The 24,644-nt window shown below is 33.9% G+C and overlaps 1 protein-coding gene across 1 annotated transcript in view; it reads right to left on the reverse strand.

The window, feature by feature from the left end:
* Positions 1-24,644, reverse strand: part of PPFIA2 (PPFI scaffold protein A2) — a 332,013-nt gene that overhangs the window by 297,053 nt on the left and 10,316 nt on the right. The window contains exon 2 of the mRNA XM_086749863.1: positions 24,160-24,410. Within this exon, the coding sequence (XP_086605989.1) occupies positions 24,160-24,408 (249 nt within the window). The 5' untranslated portion in view covers positions 24,409-24,410. The remainder of the gene's footprint in view (positions 1-24,159; positions 24,411-24,644) is intronic.

Genomic DNA, 24,644 nt, shown 5'->3' on the forward strand with positions numbered 1-24,644 from the left:
GAAGGCATTTTTATTTCATTTTCTGACCTCCTGATAAGACACCTGCAGCATGCTGCCTAGCACTAACAATCTTTTAAGTGATATGTTTCAAAAAGATACCAGACATGCTACATTCTGAGAGAAAGATTCATTATCAGAACTCTGGACTCTAATGCAAGTCAATAGAAACATCTAAAACTGCCTAGTTTTACATGGCTAAAGAAAAATCCTTAAGAAAAATTAATCTGTATCCTAAACTGAGAACTCTTGGAATTATTAACCCATTACTTATCACAATGAGGAAGCACAAGAAAGACATGCTAAATCCAAAACCTCTCTTCAACATTTCTTCACGTTATTTTCACTGGACTCTTGCATATTAGTTAGCATTGTTACAAACTTACAATTCAATTTTAGTATTTCTGTTTTGTCTTTCCGAAGTTCAACTTCCATAACAAGATATTGGGCATGCACCAGCCTACCACTTTCAGGGGCAGCATGCATGATATTGTCAAAATACTTCAATATAAAAATCAGAATTTCCATCCCCCAACATTTCCATTATGAACCAGAAGAAAACTACCAGTGATTTCCTTTTTTATTAGAAATACTATCCTAACTCTATAATTTATTTAAAAGATTTGTATAGGTATAGCCTGAACAGTAAGAAAGACTCCTTTCACCAAACTAGTACAAAAAGTAGTCTTGGTGGTATTCAACTGAATACAAATTTCTACAACAAACAGAGAAAATACAATGTGACAAAATGACCAGAATTTAAGTTTAGAGTTGTTGGTCTGCATATCAGATTAGTCAAGCTTCTTACGTCATTTGGTTTGTTAATATTACATTCTTGTAAGGATAAGTTCAGAAAATAATCTATACTGATCATAAACAGAAGCTTAAAATAGAAAATTTCTCTCTCTTCCTTTTGCCCTCTATATTCAGTATATCATCATCCAAAGCAGTTTACTTCATGTACAGGTCTTATTATAATAAAGCTAATTAATGGAATTGTATAACTTAATGATGATATTGAATAGAATAAACAACTTCAGAGGGCATGGCATATATTCATACAGCACAAAACTGTAGAATCTGCATCACCTCCACAAGGACATTTGAGTGCTCACTGAATTATTTCCAGGGAACTAAATACTGAATATTGAGCAAATGTTTTTCCAGAAAAGCACTTGAAACTATGCATCAGTAAGCAAAACCCCAAATACTTCATTCTTTTCATAAATTCAGTGGTGGCATAAACATACATGGTTTTAACGTTGTCATTTGATATTAAACATTAGACTAATTTGAAATATTAAAAGAGGTGGTATTAGAAAAAAACCCACATGTATTACTACAGCCTATTAATAGCAGACAGCTGTCCTTGCCTAACTAAAACAAGGCACAGAAAAAAAAAAAATTCCAGACTACGAGAGGAATATTTAAGGTAACTGAATATGTCCTTTTTGAAGAAAATTGAAAATTAAAAGAGAGATTAATAGTTTTTGAAAATAATAACAAATTTAAGAGCGTGCAGGTATCCATACTGTTATTATTAGAGGCAAAGCTAACAACAGGTCTACAACAGAACAGGAAAAGAAACAGGCAGACCCATCCTCATACTACTTTTCTTTTCAGAATGAAATTCTTTTGTGTGTAGAAAAAAGTAATGCATTTCTGAATTCATGGCCATCAGTACACAGCCTTGTGTCAGGATTAGATGTGTTTTAGGCCAACATAATGGAGTGAGATAGCCCTACAGAAGCTTTCTCTCTCGTGATTCTGAACAGAAATAACACTTCATCAAGATTTTGAATCACAAGCTTAACATAAAAAACAGCAATTTATTGGTATGATCAATAAATTATGCAAAAGGGGACTTCAGTAACCAGTCCCATAGGAGCCAGCAGGGAAGCACAAGTTTGCTCTACAACCAAGATGAAAGCAGCTATAAGCATTTTTCTACTACTTGTTATTCCTCCTTCGAAGCTCCTTTATCTGCAAGTAGACTGAGGGCAAAAACATCCCATCACCAGTGGAAACCATCTGATAACAGGGGCTCTCCAAAGCAGTAACTCCGGTAAGCCAACTTCCTCCCTGACACAAGGCAGCAGTTTGCATCCAGCCAGCCCACTAACCCTCTTCCTGCAGACAGCTGCTTGCCTTGTTTTCTGCTTACCAGTTGGTTACCGTCTCCCTCCCTGACATCAAACTCCCTCAGGTGTAGCTAGCCAGCCCTGTGCTTCATCACCTTTCAAGAACATGCACACCAAGTGTTTGCAGGATGCAAGAAGTCCGTTTTCTATAACTAAGTAAAAAATAAAAGAAGAAAAAGCACCTGTGATTTCATTCCAAATCAGTTTCTAACATTGGTTCTTTACTCCATCACCAGCCACTTTTTAATTAATATTAGTTAATTAATACTTCATGATATTTGCAGATATTGCTTTTCTTATGCAAAGAACTTTCTCTCAAACCAAAACATATTAAAATTTTAATCTGCACTGGAGCATATAACACATTATGTGCCAGAAGCACTTTTTTTTTTATTAAAAAATGAACATTCAGATGTGTATAATTTAAAGGGACCTGGAGGTAACTGTGTCATGCAGCTGTTGATGTGTGTTGAAAGCAATAAATCAACAATCCGAGGAAGAAAACTGCACAATAAGGTTGAGATACAAATCAGTAATGCCAAATAACCCTCTGCTCATTTCTTGATTGTCAGCTACTTCTGCACGCAGTTTTAAAATGAGTAAAATGTATCGAATCAGAAACTTTTCTACTTCCCAAAAAAGCCAAGATAATAATATAAAATAAATAAAATAACCAAACTATCAAAAAGTACTTAATTGCACAAATCCTTCCTTCTAAACTAGGCAATTTTGTGTCTCTGGAATAGGTCACGTTCTCATTTTAAAAACAAACAACATGAGGCTGAACACTTTACAAAGCTGCTGTTTCTATTTATACGTAGGCCCGTGAGATTTGCTTTAAGCATACATGAAGTACAATGGGATGGCAGGAGCAGGGTTTGTGCGTGAGGCAGACTCTACCACCTCCCTGTCCCCACACTGTGTTAAAAATATTCTCTAAATAGAAAAGCTTTATTTTATTAATAGTGGTACATAATTTATAATAGAGAAACAAAATAGAGAAACATTTGCATGCAGAGTACCATTATAATACATTGATAAATTCAGGGCCCTGAAACCAAACTGGTTACAAAGCAACAGCAGAAAGAGCCACTGATCCACAAAGGAACCATTTTGCTCATTAGGTCTTGTTATTATTTTTGTTTTGTAATGCTTTAAGTTGTGCCTTTATGTACCAGTGTGACTTCTTTCCAGTTTGCTTGCTACTTTCACCGTCCTTCCCCTGTGGGCCTTTCTCCCAGCCGTTCCGCTTCACAGCGTACCAAATTAATGCTTGATTTTGTGCCAAGAATTATTACTGAGGGACCTTACTTTTGTAAAATCTCTCTTTTTACAGAAGCCTTACATAGCCTTTTTGAACAACTCACATCATTTTTTACGCAGAACTTTAGAGTTCAGATTTTTATGATTTTAAGCAGATGAAGAAATGTAACACACACTTTTGGAAATAAGTTCAGATTCATTTTCCTACCCACAATGTATCATCACAAACAATCAAAGAAATAGTTGCATGCCTATCCTGATTTTCACTCATACAGTTGCTAAGATACTAGCTGCATTTTATTATTACACATGATTTTATATGAAATTATTTTCAATAGAATATTTGTATTACAGCAGGTTTTTCCATTACATTAAAGATTGACTACATTTCTTCTATTTGCATGCAGCCTAGCCCTCCCAATACATTTAGAAAAACGTATTACTTCACCAGAGCTCTATAATGGTAACAGTTCACTTAGTGTTTCTGTGACAACTGTACACATATGTATCACGAGAAGTACCTATATACTGCCAATAGAGTTCTTCCTTTAGGGTGAGGGAAGACTTACTTGAAGACTTGTTCAATAGTGATGACATAGATTAAGTTTGTTGGGGCTTTTTTTGTTCTTAGTTGGCTCCATTTCATGTGAATATTACTACAAGCCCAAAAAATCAGGAAAACAAATTCAGATGACACTACTCCCCAAAGTTAGTTTTACTTTACATGCAACTGCATCCCCTTAGTGAGGCTGGTCACAGAATAAGTGACCTAGACTACAAGCCAAGTCACGATTACACATTAGAAAAGACTAACTTTCTTTTGAAATAAATCCACTCAGAAGAAAGATGACAGAGTGCAAAGTTATATATATTTGCATAACTCTGCCTAGAGGAGATAAACAGCCAGCATAATGTACCGTGCTCTTTCTATGACCTCTCTTATACACAATTCAGCATCGGTTTTGAGTAGCCTGAAAAGCCAAAAAATACATACATTCTCAGCCAATTATACTTGGTTGGCCAGCCTGCAGGCAATAAAAAATAACATATGGTACTCTAGAGACCTACATTTTATACCAGGTTTGTATTTTTTTAGCATGAAAGTAATGAAACAAAATTATAGGTTTTTAATTTCTCCCAAAACAATGACTAGATGAGAATGAAGGTTCCTTTTCCAAGAACTTGCAGCAGTGTATGCTGTTAGCTACAAGGGCTGCAGCTGCTTGCCACTCTGAGCTAATTACCGGCACAGTGAGGAGTATTTAACTGAAGCCAAAGGGCGTGAAAGTTGAGGTACAGGGCTCACGGAAGAAGACTGGAGGTTTGGATAACAAGTCTGGTTGTGTTTAATAGTATATATGAAGGTTAACACCTTTGAGGAATCAAAGGCAGTTAGACACAAGATACCTTTAAGGATCTAGGCCATTTTTTAATGTCAGCGAAACTAATAGGGATGTTGCAAATGCCCCAAAGAATGAGGGCAACCTGTCCCACCAGGACACAAAGTCGCCCTACTGATGTATGCCCATCTGACTGCTGTTATGTGGAGCAGCAATGACTGTATGAGCCTGCTAACTAGGTTAATCACCCAGCCTCTCAAGTGATTTAACCCATACCTGTTTTCCAATTTATCTTTAGAAGCTGACAATGAATGGAGTATGAACAATCTACTGTGTTAAAAGCATCTTTAACAGTATCATAGAATTTGTTTAACAATCTCCTGGAAATTATTCAGAATTACACAACTGTTAAAATGCATGAGATTAACACTTAATAGCATCCTCTACCTTTACAACTTCAAATTAGCTAGACAGACTTCACAAATATAATCACTGATGAAATCACTTAATGAAATTTTTTATTAATTTGCAGAAGTGATACTTTTATAATTAGAGCTGTCACATTAAGACTGTATCCCACCAACCTGTGTTAAAGTACACATTAACCATCATTTATGGGGACAAAAATACTGTATTTTTCCTTATGATGATTTTATTCTTCCTTATTAAATCAAGTCCCCTTTTTTCTGCATGTTAGACAACCACTAAAACTCTGATGTAACAAAGACTTTAAAAATCACATATGGTTTATAAACCTAAGTACATTATATCCCTTCAGTCAAGTATCTCTGTTATACAAGGAGCACCTCTAGATCATTAAGCTCTAAACCACTAGATAAGATCATCTGTGACCAAGTTCAGTAGTATATTAATGACTAATTTATATTCCATATGAAGGAATTTCAAGACTCATTTTAGCTGAAAGTGGTTTTGTTTTAAAAACTCAATGAGAACTGTAATCCCTAACAAACCTCAGTCATAACCTAATTGGGTACCGATAAAAAATCACACTCATTTATACTGCTTTGTCACTCAGGCGTATATAATAACCTTACTGGCAGAGCTTAAAAAGACAGCCAAATGACTTTTAAGTCTCTGAGTGACAGAATTTAAGTTTTCTTAAACTTCTAAGAATATTACCTATCTGTGATCCCCAAGGCCCCCTGCTTCTTCAAAAGAGCACTGGCCTACCAGCTATGTGAAGCCTGCTGAACACAAACGGCCTGAACAGAACCCCTTAACACTTGCTATCACCTGCAAAATCATAGCTTTTGAATGTAACTGTCAGTGCAAAAAATTGGATGGGGAAATTCCTTCTGAATTATGTACTTCAAATTTGGGGATAAATGCACTAAAATAAATTCACTACAAAGCATGAGCCATTAATATATGCAAAATCTTTGTTTTCACAATATTTTTGTAAACTTTCACAGCCCAGTGCAAGTAGTGGAATGCTATTATTTCATAAACTCACCAGATCACAATACTATCAATTCCACCCTCAAAAAATACACTAAAGACTTCTTTCTGTCAATTACAAAACATCAGTTAAATATTTTTTTGTTAAATATCAAAATGGTAGCATTTGCAGATTCTTCTCTTTCCCTCAATAAATCAGGGTCCTGAGGTCACCACCGGCCCTGACTGTCCCTGACCCCTCCCTGGGGCTCCCCTCACCCACACTAAATATGAAGACTGCTAATATTTAAAATGCAAGAAATATTATATAAGTTCCACAGGTATATAACTTCAAAAGCTTATCTCGTATTTTTTGCATCACTCTTAAATAGAGAGTGAAACACCATAGATATCTGGCAAGGTTGTGTATCAGTAAAATGAATTTGTACGTTAAACACACCCATTCAATAGCAATGGAAATCATTTTCCCATACTGTTTTGCATTAGCCAATGCTGCTAAGCTTTGCTTTTTATTACAATTATTCAACTATTTCAGCATATCATATCTGTGGCTCTTTTTTATTACTTTAAGGCAGCTAGGAATTTTACAAACCTAAACTTAAAAGTTGTTCAGAAAAGATGTTTGGAAGACAACAAACAGTTCCCTTTTTTTTTAAGGCTACAGTCCAAAAATAAGCAGAAAATTAATAGACATCTAAATGGAACAGATAAAAGATGCAAAAAGAAAAGACTTTTGCAAAAAGTGTTCAACACAAGCAGCATTTTCCTGAGCAAGCTTGATCAAGAAGAAAATACTTTTCAGGAAGAAAACCTGAAAAGTATCCACCCATGCTGGGACACTACAAATGCAAAGAATTATTTGGCCCTACCATAAACTTGAATGGCATCAATGATTGAATCAATATTAATATAAAGTAGAAATTATATGCTGTATAAATTTTCCTGTGGTTATAAAGATGGGTTTAAGAGGTGTGTTAATTTATAAACTTAAATTATTTCATTATCATATATTAATAAACGATATATACCTTCATTCCTTGAGAGTCACTGCTGCACAAGTGTTAAAATGTACTGCAAAACTACATGTTCCAACATGTATTGTACATCTCTAAAAATACTAAGCTGTACAATGAACCAACCAAGGAACCAATGAAGTACAAATCTTGCTTTCTTAGCTATGTCATGAGTAGTTTCTAAAACCTAAGTGCTCATCTGCTTGTAGCATAAATTGGAAGTTTCAGCTTCACTTACTGTCACCCAGAATTGGCATCAAACCTTCCTGGTCTTGCACAGGTTATCTTTCTCTATTTGTTAACACTAATTTGTCCCCCACCTCCCCTCTCAAAAGTAATTTAAAAGCTTTATTATAACAGATTTCTCAGTAAATCTTTGCTCCTATGATTGAACAATAAAAGATATTTAAATCTGATATAAGAATGTGCACACAGTCTATTCCAAAAGCCAGCTCAAAGCTTTAACTTAAAATACTTTCTCAGCCTAGTTTCAAACAGTACATGTGGATAGCACTCTGCTCAATATTAAGAATATGGAGAGATTATGTTTTCTTCAGAGACAGAGGAAATGAGTGCCCAGTTAGATCAAAGCCTGAGCTACACCTGAGAAACATTAAAAAGGTAAAGAAAAAGAAAGGAAACAATTTCTGAGATTTGACAGACAGCAAATTTAAGTGACTGACCTATGGTTTCCTAGGACATCAGAGGCAGACCTTATTACTCCCGAGCTTTGCTAATCACAGTCCAGTGTCTTGTTTTACAACACTCATCTTCTTGCTGTGGACTCACATCCCAAGTACAGACTTCCAGGCATACAGTCCCACTTTTTTTTTTTTTTTTTTTAATTCAAACTACTTCTGCAGACTGAATTAGTAGTAAATGTGAATACTGCCATTCCTTACTGTTCTGTTTAAATTCATAAGTAGGTAGTTAGAAGTACAAAGTTACATCATCTGTAACTTACCAGAAAGAATAGTATGTGTGCCTTTATCCTGTGAACACAAGTTATACCTTCCAAAGAAGGCTGCTCTTTAAAAATATGACCACTCTTACTCCTAATTTAAAAACACCTGTGCTTTCTAATGAGTTATCTATCTTGTTACAATCACTTTAAAAATCAGTATAATTTAAAAACTAAATAGAAATAATGCAATAATGGTTAATATTCTGGTTAGTCGTATAATACACAAGAGATACCAGCTTTAGGATATTTAAGATATTTTTCCTTTTAAAAAAAAAAGCACAGCCTCACTGTGTCTTCAGCTTCACTTTGTGGGAGATAGGAGACAGTTTAGAACAAGAAAAGCATATCTGCAGTCTACAAAGGCAATCTGTTCATCACTGACTAAATGCACTTAGATGACCCTCGATTTTCCTGCAATGTTTTTACCAGTTGAGTGACTCTGAACAAAGAAAGTGAGAAATGATCTACAGTGGGTTGTCCACTCACTCCTTGATGCAATTGCTCCTCAGTCCTACTGTATAAATGCAGATTAATTTTTTCAAAGTGTTTTTACATTTTTTAATGTAAGTAAGCATGGAAGTGACATCTATCTGTTTGAGACAGAAAAAAAATACAAGTTTCTCAGTTTTTCTGAGCAGATAGTTTAATATCAAAGAAAAGAATGATTTTCTATAGAAGACAGCTAGACAAATGAAGAATTTGGTTGTTTCAGGGGCATTCCTACCAACAAACAGGTTCTAATTAAAAAAAAAAATACGTAAACTGCTCTGTGGAAATACCATATTTTAATTCCCATAATGTTTAACCCTGGTATAAAACACTGAAAAAGTATGAAACATTGTTAAATTGTTAAAAATGTAGTTGTTATAACATGTTAAATCATGTTATATTTTGAGATCTAAATTGGCAATTGCTTCAATTAGTTGAAACTAAACCCTCTACAAAAATGCCATAAGGCAAGAATTCAGAGAACATTTTATGTGTTGTTACCAGTGTATTCCAACCACTTTGCTGAAGTTGTAAACCTTTCAACTATAGTCTTTTCTCCTTCCTTCCTCTTCATGTGCTCATTAATACTGAGTACCTCATAGTTACTAAATGAGAAATGAGGTCATCAGTTCCTGCCATGCTCAAAATGTGGAAGGAGCTGCAAGGTATTGCTTTAGTTCACTGAACTGCAGATTTACAGAATGTGGTAAAATGAGCTTCAAAAGATCTCTATCCAAAGCTTAATAAGAAATGGTCCTAAGCAGTTCCAGAAGGTCCTAAAGACCAGTTGTCTCTGAAATTGCAAAGAGAACATTATATTTCCAAGCTACAAGGTTTGTATATGTCATGTTAGAAAAGACTTCCCATTACAATTTGACTTAAAAATAAAGCCACTAATGTCAAATGCAGTGCATTAATTACTTTCAGAGACAAAGGGCTAGGAGACAAGCCTGGTTAGATGGTAGAGAGCCGAGAAAGCTCCTTAAATAATCCACTGACAGTATCTTGAATAAACCAGGTGCAAAATACCTAACTATTAGAAATTTATACGGGCATATAAGCTCAGCTCAATTAAAAAAAAAAAAAAGAGAGGAAACATATTTGATTTTAAATCACAGAACAACAAATAATTAAATAAAAGCATGCCTTTAAAAAAAAGGGAAAAATTACAAAGATTAAACCACACCACAGTATTTCCTCTTCTTTTTCTCTCAAGCTCTGAACAGGGGCAATCAACTCTATCACTGAATAATATAGGCATATCTTCCCAAAGTAATCATTACCGAAAGTGGAATGGGATTGGCTAGCCAGAGTCCTAGATACTCTTCTTTCTGAAATAATCATATTTACGTAAGTAAAAGGAATCCAGTGAAATAGACAATGGTAAGTAACAGAACATATTCATGCTGATTTCACCACTTTAAAATTAAAGTTTAGTAATTAACTATTTTTAAAATTTAATTTCTAATAAACACTTTTTACCTTCTACATTACATTTTTTTTCTTATTTCCTTGATAATAAAAACTAGACAAATCCCCAAACCTTATTTTCATTTCAGCTCCAATGTTTTATTCCAGCTGAAGGTAATATTTTTCTTTTCAAATAGGCAAATGCAAACCAGAAGACTATTTCTAAATTAAAACTACAAACATTTCATTAAAGTGTTCAAAATATTTGCAATGTCTCTAAAAACAATCATCTTCAACTTTTCTAATGTTAGGGTTTTTTTAAAAAAAACAACAATATCCTGGTCATGACATGCTCTGAAAAAATAGGTCTGGCTGTCAAAACAAGAATTTTTAGTGAATAATTTCTTTCTTCATAAAATGCAACTCCTGCTCCTAATACAGAATTTTATTTTTTCCCAATAAACCATATTTTCAAAGATGCATTTATATTAAACGCTTCCAAAGCATTATTCTAAAAATGTGGAAATAAAGACTGAAAATATTTAAGAGAGTTTCTCATTCATGGAGAATCCAAACTATAATGATTTAATAAATAATGTTTTAGATAATAAATAACATTTTATAGGATGATTATCCAATCAGATTAATTTGGGATTTTTTAAAAATAAGAATCACTAGAAACTTCTGTGCAGTAGCAATTGCACCTTAATAGAAATTCTCAGTTAACTGAACATACGTATTATTACTACAAGAACAGCTTCAGCAATGGTAGTGTATCTGAGTCTGGGCATGCACAGCCATCAGTGTTTTATCCATGTTCCATGTAAACCTACACTCACGAGTGATTAAAACTGCTTCCAACAAATATGTATATTATAAGCGCAAAAATTGCTTTCAGAAGCAACAAGCTGCAGAAGTTTTTTGGGAAAAAAAAAGGTGAGGCATAGGGGGAATGAACCTAAATCTCCAGTAACAGTCTAAATAGATACCAATATCAGTTTCACTACTAGAAATTAAAAAAAAAAAACCTGAAGAATAGTAAGGGTACAACATAAACAAATTATATAACTTATACTAATACATTACAAAATGACTACCCTGTCAGAAAAACAAATACATTATTTATCTTCAGCATGTAGAGCATCATCCTTTTCAAAACAGAAGATGTCTCAAACCATTTAAAATTCTGTTAATGTACAGCCTTCCATATGAATATTCTAATAAAACCTACTGTGACTTTGACTTGTGTCACAGTTCTTCATACATAGCATACTTTATATTCATAAAAGAAAATAACTCACTTTTGGAGGACAATGTACAACAATCATGAGTCACAACTGACTCATGGAAAAAGAGGAGGTAGGCAGGTTACGTTCTTACTCAAGGATATGTTCTGTGCAAAAATGACAACAGAACAATTTTGCAAGGACAATTTATAATGTGCTTTTGCTCTTCTGAGAAGCAGAGTCATTAAGAGAACCCAAAAAAAAAGCTTTTTGCATTCAATAGCATCCGTATCTTTTCATTTTTCTTTCTCACTTGGAGAAAACCTTTGAATTGATGAGTCCACTATATTTCAATTGCTACTGGACATGGTCACATCTGTTTTCAGATTTTTAAGTGCATCTGGATCAGTAGCTTGTAGTTAATTAATATCATGTATGCATTCTTTTATTTATTTCATTGCTTGCATGCAGACAAGCACTTAATCTGAGAATTTATAAATGCATAAACATTTTCAATTTTATTAAAAACTGTGCTTCTTCTTCAAAGTATTTTTTGAAATTTACAATAACTTTCCTGAAATTACAATTTTCAGTAAACCATACCTCCTCAAATCCACCCATACCATCCAAATATTAAGTCTCTATAAGAAATCTGTACAATACATGTGAAATATCATTAGATGTTGACTGTATGCTCATAACCTGATCTAGTCGAAGAAGTCCCTGCTCCTTGCAGGGGGGTTGGACTAGATGACCTTTGAAGGTCCCTTCCAGTCCTAACCATTCTATGATTCTATGATTCTAAAACTTCATCCACGGTTGTGGCCAGAAGTAGTAGTAGCTCACAATGAAAATGGATCAGTGGGAATACACAAAAATAAATACACTATTTTTTTCCTAATACAAGAGACAGTTAAATTTGTATTATAGCTAAGAGCCTAAGCAGAGTTAGATGGAAAGGAAAATAAGCCACAGAACTTAGCTGAATATTCAACAAAACAGATTAAAGAAATGGGACAAGTCAATTTATTCTCCACATACACAGTGTTAGAACTTTAAATATGTTTTGGCCAGCAATGCTTATGTTAGTTTACTGCAGACACAAACAGCAACTCAAATAATAGTCAGGTATCTGGATCTGATATGAATGTCTATAAATTACTGAACAATAATAAATTTTCTATATTAAAAGGTCTCAGTTTTTCTTGGAATACTTCTGATATCAACATCTTACTGCTCATGACAAATTAATTGAACAAGGGTAATTCTATCTATCTAGTGTTCATTATTTCAGAAGTACTGTCTTCTACACTTTTTTGACCAAAGATATGCAACAATGTGCTTACGTGTCAATTATGTGAGATAGTATTCATCCTTCACCTTTTAGAAAAGAAAACATTGCAAATGTGTTCAACATTTCTGTCTTGAGCATTCATTATTTCCATTGTCAATGCAAGATTTGATATTATTAAGCAAAGAAAGTGTAATACGCAAACCTAGTGTATAAATATAATCTCCAAATTCCATCTCAAAACACGTTTGTCCAGATGGCACTTTTATTCATTAGTATCAATGAAAAAAATACAAAAATTACTACTTTGCACTGCAGACTCAAATACTGTCATGAGCCTTGTTTTGATAGTGAGAACGTCAAGGAGCACTTTTGATGTGGGGACAGTGCAAAAATTCATATTTGCTTAGGTAGGCAAGCCAAAATTTAACCATCACAAATGGTATTGCCCAACCAAAATGTCTTCTAGAAGCCTCATCATGTCCAACCAAAATGTGTTTCAGAAGCCTCTGCGTATTTATTCCCTAACTCACTAAGATATGTCTAAAACACTCACCAAAGAACTCCAGAAGTAACTGCATGCATTTCAAGAAGCACTGCATTTTCAGGCATGTGCCCAGTCTTCCAGATAACCCATGAAACTGTAGATGTGTGTGGGCCTATTCAGGCAGAAGATGAGACTCTAAAGGAATCATAGACAGGAAGGTTGTTCCAAGATGGGGGATGAATTTCTCCTTATAAAACTGCAAAGTTATTTTTTATTGTGTGCACTGTTTAAACATGTAATGCAATTATTTGACAATGGATGTAACTTCAATGCCAAAGAGCTAGTGAAAAAAATTATGAGAACAGATTCACAGCCTCTCTGCCCTTTTGCTCAGCTTGCTCCTTAACTACCTGCTCTTTAAGGACTAGTTCTATCACTGATTGAAATAAATGGAAAAAAAAACACATACTGACTTTCACAAACTCTGGCCTAGGGCTTTACTTCCTGTGCAGACTGTCTTTCACTCTATCCTTCTTACTGAGTTCTACTACTTGGATGCAGAAGTACAGTTTATCTACTCATTCATTACCTTTTCATAATTTCTCCTTCCCTTTATTTATCATCATGTTCCATTCTGCTTAGTCTCACAAAAAAAAAAAAAAAACCCATAGGGGAAAAATCAAATCTGTAATTTTGGTTACTTCATAATTTCATAATTTCAAATAACCAACCAACTGAGGACTTTACTGTAGGTTTCTAAGATTTATTTAATATTATCTGTTTTGACTATCATAACAAATTGACTGCCACAGTGTAATTTGGGTTATTTTAGAACTCATATATGGTAAAGAATGCAGTAGATCAACACTAACTAGAAAAAAAAACACTTAAAAGATAAGATATACTCAGCAAATTATGAATTGCAGCAGATTCTTGAGTAGACTGTAGAAATGTTATATTATATAAAATAAGGTTACTGCTCTACGTGGCCCTTAACTTCTATCCATAGAAGTTCAGATTCCTGGGGATCATGTGAATGATACACACTCAACAATACAAGAAATCTGTTTCCTTCAGAGTCAACAGGAAAACTCCACAGACTTCAATGAGAGCTAAATTATGTGTACTTTAGAAAAAAATCATGTCCCTAACACAATTTTATGTTTTTGAGAAAATACTTGTTAGCATAGGCAAATATTTGTTAATATAGAAGACAGCCTGAATATACCACTTCTAAAAGCTGATTCTTAAATATTATGCATTTTCTTTGCTTTTAATAGACATTAATAAGGAAGGAACATGTATTTTCAAAAAGCTATATTTTTGTCTTGCATTTTTGTTCTTGGATAATGTCTGAGCTTCTACCATGCACTTTCAAGGATATGAGCAGAGTATCCCATCATTATAGCTTTATAAAATTGCTTTATTTTTTTCCAGTTTTTCCTCACCGTAGAACAGAACAGAGTATTTCAGTTGGAAGGGACCTACAATGATCATCTAGCCCAATTGCCTGACCACTTCAGCACTGACTAAGTTAAACCATATTATTAAGGCCATTGTCCAAACGCCTCTTAAACACTGACAGGCATGACTATAGCTGTTATGAAAATGGGGAAAAAACCCATGACAATAGCTGTCATGAAAACTATAGTGTTTACAATTTTTATGGCAACAGCTTCATTTATAAAGACTTGGATAACCATCTCTGCTCTATTCCGTTAACTAGCACCATTGTATTTTTATGTCATATTCATATATGTCTTTACAAGCTTTCAGATAACGAGCCATCAATAGTTAATGTAGCAGTTGATGTGCATGGTTCAAGCTCAAAATAACTGATACCAACGTTTATGAAGCAGATGTAGAGTGAAATGGGAGTACATAGTCTTGTTGCTAGCTTCAGGCATTCACTACATGCTCCTCCCCTGAATACTTATGTTTCTGCCTTTTTTCTCATATCCCAGCTTTTCCTTCTGTCACATCAGTCTTTTTCAGTCATCAAGTATTTATTACAAAGTCCACAGCTTTTAAGATAAAATATCCTGCTTATAAATATTTGCAATATGTTACTGAATACCCAGAACTTCACAAAAGCAAGGAAATAAAGTCATACATGAAAAGAATTCACATAATTATTTGTATGTACAATTATACCTATGATTGTGCTCTGTTGGGAATACACTGGCAACTTAAAAAAAAAGACAGTCTAGAGAGAAGACAGCTAAAGCATTGTCCTACTTACACCACTGATACAGCCAGTCTGTGTTTTGATAGATAATATTAGTTAGGAGTCATCAGCCATAATAAAATTGGTATTTAATGCTACACAAACAACTTTTATTCGCTTTTATGTAGAAAAAGAACAGCCATGTATACATGTTCTTAAGTAACTCAGGAAGGCAATACTTAAATTTTTGCTAAATGTTTCTAAGGTTAGACACAACTAATATTTCAGCATTGTGTTCCACATAAATAATTTCTAATTTAATAATGCCAAGTTTCCTTTGAATTCCAGATGCTCTGTCTCTCCATCATACACTTAAATCCTGTGACAAAATGTACTTACCTCTATAGTTACTCTATTAGAATTAATTTAGTAGTTATGTTTAAAATCTAGTCCTTTGCAGACATAGCAATATACTTCCCTTGATATTTGTATCTTGAGATAAACAGTTGAGAATACTGTACTGGCAAAAAAAAAAGCGTAATTCAACTTTGTTTAATAGAATATTTATGTTCATATTTAGTAATCTAAACTGATATTGTCAATCACAAAGACTTGCTACTGGCACTGACTTTAGTGGGAACTGCATGGGTTCAGGACACCTGAAAATGAAGACATTTTTATTTAGTAGCCTGAACAACTCTTCTCTAAGACAGTGGAAATCTCCTAGAGATAGCAACAAACATTGGATTAAACTTTAATTTTTCCACATGAATACTGAGTGCTTCACTGGACTTCTGAGACAGAAAACTTGGAACTTCAACCTCAGACATATGGGATAGGATCTCTCCTTCACTTCTTGGAATTCTTTTTAAATTATTCTGTGGAAATGTGAGGAAAAAAAAATCTTGCAATACAAAGAAAATTGATGGAGACCTTACAAAAGCCCTTTGTACAAGAGAAGGTTTTCAGTACCTAAAAAAAGTACTGATTATTCATTCAAATATACAGGGTGCCATTGGTACTCTACATTCTTCAACATAGCCAGAAAGAAATAAAATGGGGAGAAAAGCCATCATTCCATCTTCATCACAAAAACAAAAGCTATTTTAAGAACAATACTGTGAGTCAAACTATTATTTCTACCCAAACAGTAAATACTTGAAATTGCTTACAAGTGTCCAATCTTAAATGAACAAAATTTATTTTCAGTTATTCAAAAATGTGTTTATTTTTTCCTGGTGGGCTATTTTATTTTTGTACCTATGTCACTGCATGTATCTATATGTGTGTCATTATTTTGTATCTATGCACTACATGCACTCACATTTAAACAGAAAATACAACCTCAGAATAAGTCCCTATTGACTTACTATTGTCTTCCTACCTTTCTTATCCCTGGCAGTAGAACATTCATTGTTCATCAGTTTTGGAAGAAACTGCAAGGCTTCAACAAAACTCTCTAATCACAATCCTATTAAAATTTAATATTGATCAAATTACATAAACTGGTTCAATAAAACAAGGTCATTACATTTCCCTCTTTGGATTTTCCCTTCTATCGTGCCTTCAATAAGCATTTCTAAATAAGTGATATCTTATTAGATGAAATAAAACCTTAATGATTACCAGTATATTTCTATTACTGATTTTATTACTGAATTATTGTAGCTAACAATTAGAGTTTAGCCGAAATCTATAGGGTACTAGGGGATATCAAAGGATTCTCTTTAGCATTGCACTCCCACACCCCAAACAATTCTACTATCTATATTCAGAAATAACAGATTTTCAAATAGTGCTAACGATAATATTTATTAGGGAGAAAAAAAATTGCAAGATCTTAAAGAATTTATACTTAATTAGAACTAAGATTTTAGACCTACACCAGAAAGATTCACTGGAATCATGATACACTCAAACTTGCTGGAAATAAAAAAAAAAAACAAACAAAAATAGATTAAGAAACTGGAGCCATTTTCCCTCCATGTTCCTTACCAAGAACAAAAAGGAAGTGTGACTTTAATACTCTATATTTCCCTGTCTATTGTAAAGATTCATAGTAAAGACACATTAAATAAAATTCTAAAGAGGCTAGAATAGAAACAGGCAAGTCAATTGTTCTATTGTACATGTAATATTAGAAGGTCTTTCATAAATTTTTAAATTTTTATTAAATATTTCATCAAATAAGAAGTTACACATTTGTTTGCTAGCTACCATTAACAGAGTCATTTATTATTGCAATACAATTTCTCAGAGGAGGATGCTGTCTCAGATGGAGATGACCTTTAAAGCTCCCTTCCAACCCAAACTATTCTATGATTCTATGAAATAGATTAATATGTATTTCAGTAACACCCTCTTCCTAGGCCTGAATAACTAGTCCTGCTCTGGAGGGGTTTGGACCACTTGAGTTCCAACAGTCCCTCTCAGTATAAACTATTTTATGATCTCTACCAAAGAATAGCATATTTAGACTGCTGTACTTTTAAAAGGCCTATTTTTAGTTTAGTTTTTTTTAAAACCCATACACAGAAGAATTCACCTCATGTAAGTTTAGCTGTCTAAAAGTTAAGCACCCAAGCTAGGTATTAAGGCTCTTTCTATAGTCACAAGAAAAAAAAAAAAAAAGCAAAACCAGAGCATTTCCAGGTTCACCCTACCCAGCTTATAGAATGAACTGCCCTTTCTGAAGGGCCTAATTTTCCCATTTTCTTATAGGGGGAGTCTATATGATTAAAGCTGAATGTTTCACTTTTAACAGCTTTATTAGCTGGAATGAATTGTACTACAAAAGACATAGCATAGGTGCAGATTCCGATCATCAGAACATGAAAAGAGTTATAGCCATGCAAAAAAAAAAAATCTGCTAACATAAATGGTCAGTGAAATCAGAACTTAGACCTTCTTTACAAAAATCCAGCAACTGCCCAGTAAATGAGATCAAAACACACATGAAGGGAGGATTTGGTAAATAAAGAAACAGATATTTTATATGTTCTTTAAAGCAACAAAAAATATGTACCAACATTTTTTACCTGCTTGAAAACATCAGCATAACTACAGCAATGTCAGCGATGGTATGACATTCCCATTATCTATTAATTTTCTCTAAATTCAGATTATTTTTTTATTCAAAGACTGAACAAAATAATGTATTACTGTAAATCTAAGGACTAGTCAATTAATGCAGGTCATAATCTACAACTTCCAATTGGAACAGTATTTCACCTACAAAGTTTGTTGTCAAATTGTGATTATAACAGGCCTTTCAGCCTTGCAAAAACATTTCTCTAAGTTCTGTTGGACTCTGAAGTGTAAAAACTCTTTAGTAAAATGTAAAACTTAAAAATGCTGACTTCACTAAATAAGTACAAAACTTTCAAAAAAATTATTGCTGTATCATTGACTTGTAATACTAATGTTAAAAATGTTTCAATATTTTGTTTTGATTAAAAGGGCTTTAAAAGAATTCAACATTTTTATTAAAATTATTAAAACATTCAAATTGAAAATCAAACCATTGTATTTGAAAACTTAATTTGGAATTTATTTTCACAAAATCATCCACAATCTAATTCTGTTATTGGTCCAGATTCAAACTGAAAGTAACTCACTTATCAGAGTGAAAAGATCTTACATATTTGCATCAATCCTTTAATAATTAGCCCAGTGATGTCTAGCTAAATTCCTGTTGGAGGACAGGAGAAAGAGAGTGATTTTGACAATTATCAGATAAGTTGTCCTGACTTTGACAATCATCGGGATCCATTTCAGCACCTTAAAATCTTTTAAAGTGCTCGCAAAGTTGTTCTACTTTATCATCTTACATAGCTACAGGCCTGGGCCACATTGTAATCCCTGTTTCTTGTCGTATAATATTCAAGAGGCAATGGGCACAAACAGAAACACAGGAGGCTCCCTCTGAACATCTGAAAACACTCTTGTAATGTGAGGGTGATGGGGCACTGACACAGGCTGCCCAGAGGTTGTAGAGTCTACCCTCAGAGATATTCAAAACTCATCTGGACACAGTTGTGGGTAGCCTGTTCTTAGTAACCCTGCTGGAGCAGAAGACTTGGACAAAGTGACCTCCAGAGGTCCCTTCCAACCTCAACTGTTCAGTGATTCTGTGAATATTAAAATAATTTCTAAGTGTATCACTAAGCAAGTACATTATCAATGGACAACATATACATATTTGACTAGAGAGTGACGACCTATGAACACCTCTATGTAAATAATAGCTCAGCATCTTCCATACTTTGAAACTTATCTTTGAAAGACTAAAAGAAACAATCAAACTCCCACAAAACAAGCCTAGTTCAGCATTGTTTATCAGAGCACATTTATAATTATTGCAACTTTTATAACTTATGATTCATTATAAGTCTTACAATGACATAAATCGTATTTTCTAGTGTTTGTTTACAAGGCAATTAATATAGGTGACATTTTCTAGACAATTTAGCTTACAGAAGATTATGATGAAATTTACCTGAGAAAGTTGCAACTGAATATTTTCCTCTTTCCACCAGTCAAAACAGGAGTTACAGTTTCTAACTACAGTTACCAAACTTTTTAGTGGAGCACTCTTTTATGCTACAGAAAAAGACCTAATTTTACTCCAATAAAATAAAAGCATATTGTTAGGTATGCTTCCCTATTACAAGTGAATTGTATTGTATTTAGCAATTATTATTTTTTTACTGGACTCGAGAGTCATGACCTAAATAGAATAAATTCCTGTCTTAAGGGAACACGCAGAGTAGACCCAAATGAACTTTCCTTAGAAGCTTCTGCTATCAACAGGCCGTTTTGGGAAGAATAAATAAGACCACTTGTGAACTAGATTCCTAATATCAGAAGACCTATTACGCACAGAACACTTCTCAATTTAACTGTGCTATCACCTAATTCTAACATCTTTAGTAAAAATATGCAGACTCGTGTTTCATTCTTTGTGTGAACAATCCCATACAAAGTGGAATCTTTCCACAGTAAAGTATGAAATAAAGAACAAGAAGGGGTGTTCTGGGTCAAATTCAGAGGTTAACCAAAGGTACTATGATATATAATGTCTTTCACACCAGCTTCATCTTGAAAACATTTTTGGGTTTTTACCCTGTCTTTGCCTAAGAAAGATGGATTCTGAATGTCATTCCTTGATAACTCAGGAATGAAATTCTTCTGATGAATGATATATCTTTATTCATGGTACCTTGATTAACCGTTTCATCTATCAACATTATTTTTGGCTTAAACCATTTATTTCATCTTCACCTAGTCACTCCATCTTCCTGCCTCTCCAAGAAAATTTATAAAATTACTCATATTCCCTCTTAACTCAGTTTTCCCCAGAAGTAAGAAAACTTCAATAAGTCTTTTGATGCAGAAGATGCTATTGCCTCTTTGCTCTAGCAGTCTCTTTCTGAATTTCTTCCAACTTGAGGTTGGTTCTCAATCACTACTGAGCCAAAACCCAGACAATACAGTTCAAATCACATCTTAATTTAACTGTATTAATACTTACCTATTTCTAATGGAAATCTCTTACATAATACATTTCAGAACTATATTTGCCTTTTTTACATCCACCTCCCATTGGCTGCCTACAACTGTTCTATATTTTCCCTCTACTACTGCTACCTAAAAGGTCAGAACATCAATTTTCTTTATTAACTGCTAGATATAGGGCCCTCATCTTTGCACCATGCAATATCATCCCACCTGTTACTCTTGTTCTTGTGCAATATCATACTCATTCCTTTAGTTGACTGTTCAACTCAATTTTGTGTCATCTAAAATTTCCACTAGGATGCTCCTTCTTCTTGTGCTCAAATTAACAAAAATTGATCCCAAAACACATTTCTTATCTACTACTACTCTTCCTTCCATCCTGTCAATGTCTACTGTAAGTGAAATTTTTTCCTCTCTCTTTTTTATTACTTACCTTACTAATTATCTTACTTTTTCCTACTCAGTTCACATCTGCTAGTAATTTAAATGAGGATGCTTAGAAAGATATCTATTCTAGGTATATCATAGCTCCCTATTCTAACAGTTCTGGTACCAAAGAGTGATACTGAGTTATTCTGAATAAAGTTAATTTTGGTAAACTCTTGTTGTACTTTTAAGTGAACTTTTTGGCTCATTATTAGTTTTTCCTCCAAAATCTGCTTTAAAGTCTTCTCTATTATTACATTTACTCTAACTGTTCTGTAATTGCCTGCTCACTTTTTTCCTCCTTTAAATATAGCTGTTCAGTTAAACATAGGTATTCATAAAGTAAAGAATTCTAATCTAATGGAAATAAAAATTACTTCAATGATAGCAATTAACAAAACAACTATATTTGTGTAACTCAAATATGAAAGACATAGTTAACTCTATACATTGTTCTGTTGCACTACAGATCAGTATAAAAACTTAGTCATCTACAGTCACATTTTGCATTTTCACTACAGCATTAACAGCTGTAGCTGTAACAGCATGAACAAGTATCTCAAGCTTCACATTTGATGTTATTAATTATTTCCTATTTTCAATCAGACAAGATTTTTCAATGGCTCATTCATTACTGCAGTTTTCATGCGTTTTCTTTTTGTTCAGATTCTACTTATGAAAAGTGCAATGATTTTACCAGATCATACTTTTACCTGTTTAAGATAATAAACAAAAACAGTGTCCTAACAAAAAGGCTTTGGAATGTAACTGTGTCAATACACGCTTTCTACATGCAAAGCACTATGTAAATCCTAAGAAATAACTGAATTTTGGAAACTACTCAAGAAATCAAGAGCTAAAAGAAATATATGCTGATAAAGCAACACTCATTAGATGTCATAGTATAACTAAATAATAATAATAATATAGTTACCATATATTTATAACATAGAATTCTTCCTCTCCATCATAAAAGCACTGGGTAGCATTCTGTCATAGGGCTATGTCAGCATGTATATTGCAAGCTTGCCATTCACAAAACCATAAACAAAAATGAAAACTATAAAAGTACTATGTAGAATATCTCAAGTCCAGAAAAGAAGCTAAATTGTATGGCAGTCATATGGAAGTTATGTTCTTGGAAGGCTGCATTACTCCAATGTTACATTATTAGGCCAGTGTTCTGTACTTATAGAAATAGATTTCTACAGAACTGAATTACTTACATGAAGATCTAGACAACCTAATTGATGGGAAAAAAAAAACTGGTTCTACTTTACAGCGTAAGCAGTATGTCATACAGTTTCTCATACGGGAAACCCACATCTCTATTTAGATATATGGAGGAAAGTTACCTGAAACAGGCATTCTTAATGGTACATGGTAGTGCAAAGTGTTCACCTGACAGATCCATTACTTTTAGGGAGTGTATGGCTATGATTCAAAAAACACATACCACCAGCATTTACTAGAAGAAATAAAGACTAAAATAATACGATTCAGTTCCTTAGAATTTATGTTTCTTTTAGGCTCTGCATCACATTTATGTTGCCTATTATTTTCCTTAGCTAGTCTCCTGCATTTTAGCAGGAGTTTTGCTTATGTGAGACACACAAACATTATGGCTTAGACACCTGCTAGTGTTCAACAGAAATACCTCACCATAGGCTGAGTTGAGAGTGCCTCTGTACTAAGCAGCACACAGAATGAGGGTTCACAGATGCAGAATCTCTTGTCTTCTTCAGATTTCTAGCAATACACTTTTGAATAAAGGATCTATGCTGTCTTTCACTTACTCTTTCACACTATGAAGACACACCACTGTAAAAGAAGCTCAACTCCCCACAAATTAGAGAAAAACAAAAAGAAACTTCTCTTCATTTTACTGTATATCAAGATCATTGCTACTAGTTTTAATTTGACCCAAGCCAAGTGTAGTTATTCTTATTGCCTGGAGCTAATGCTGAAGTTGCTAATGCTATTCTTCAAATAATTACAGTGTCTCTCTTTTTCAGCCCTATCCCAAGATATTTCAATAATCTGCTAGGGTTAGCCCTTATGCAACTGCTTCTGTTCCCTACTCCAATGGGTGCCTTTTTCCTTTTCTATCTTTAAGAACTTTCTTACTAATTAGATTCATTCTTACCACCTCCTTCTTCCAATCACACAGTTTAATCTGTCTTCCTTCCTCTCTAGATGCTGTCTAATAGGTATGAAACTTTGCCCAGGCAAGTATGCCCAGGTACTCATGCTCACAATCAAATTCTCCTGCAACTGACAGTTGGGAGATGCAAAGAAAATAACACAGAGAGAAACTGTGTTTTGACTCATGGTATACTTGAAATCTCTGGTCAGATATATAGACTGAACTAAGATGTTTCTTTGCTTTTAATTCTAGTATATTGAAAAATAATGTTATATTGATAGATACTTTTGAAATGTAATATAATATTATTATGTTAACTGAAGTAATGCATTCTTCAGTTCCTATAAAAGATCAAACTAATTTTATACAATGAAATTTATAAAATTATTTTTAAATGAATAAAAATATTAAGATATCAGTTGTTTTTCATTTTGTGTGTAGTTAATTATTTAACCCATGTAAGCTAGTTTTATTTGTTCTAATACTATTTAGAAACTCTTATCTGGCATAAAGTCTCTAAGAAACATCCTCATTCTTTTTTCTCCTTTCCCACCATTAGATCTTTAATTTAAATGATCTCCTATCTGTTGTAAATGCTAGAGCAACAGCCAAAAGAACCAGTAGCTACAGACCTTGATCTTGCTCTCCTTGAAGTCAACAGCATTACTCCTACTTGTAACTTTGAAAAAAAGACCCAAAGAGGTCAAACTAGGTACTATCAAATCGACAGGAGTTCTGCAGCTGACCTCAATGGGGACAGAATTTGCACCTCAAGGAATAAATAATGATTAGGGTTAAAGTAAGTGGGAGTAAGTAGAAAAATGGTGAAGCTAAAAAAAAAGTCTTTATCAACTACATACCTGAGGCAGTGCTGAGTTAAGCTGTCGCTGGAGGGAGTCTCTGTCGTAGATGACATCCTGTAGGCGTTGCTGTGCAAGTGACAAGCTTTCCTGTGTCTCCCGAAGAGTATCAAGAAGACGGTCCCTTTCATCCAGCATATTCACCATCAGCTGCTCAAAGTGAGAATCCGAGTCTGAGCCGCTGCTTTGGGACCCCCGTTGACTCATTGGGGTGTCCTCGTTTATCGTTGGCATCACTTCACACATCATTTCTTTAAAAAAAAACACAAATCAAGGAAAAGCTCTTCAGTAGAAAAACATTTGAGGGGATTTCATAAGAGGAATTAACTCTGTCACATGGACACTGTTAGTAGATTATTGCATTGTTCCCTCTTTCAACTTTGTGTTTTCAATGTTAATCAGATGGTCGATAGACAGGGATTAAATACAGTGACTAATTCCACACAGCAAAGACTTTGAGCGTGCTTCTGAAGCTGAGAGAAGAA

Source organism: Chlamydotis macqueenii, chromosome 1 (assembly GCF_036417535.1).
Source record: "Chlamydotis macqueenii isolate bChlMac1 chromosome 1, bChlMac1.mat, whole genome shotgun sequence".
In the NCBI taxonomy this organism is placed as follows: domain Eukaryota; kingdom Metazoa; phylum Chordata; class Aves; order Otidiformes; family Otididae; genus Chlamydotis; species Chlamydotis macqueenii.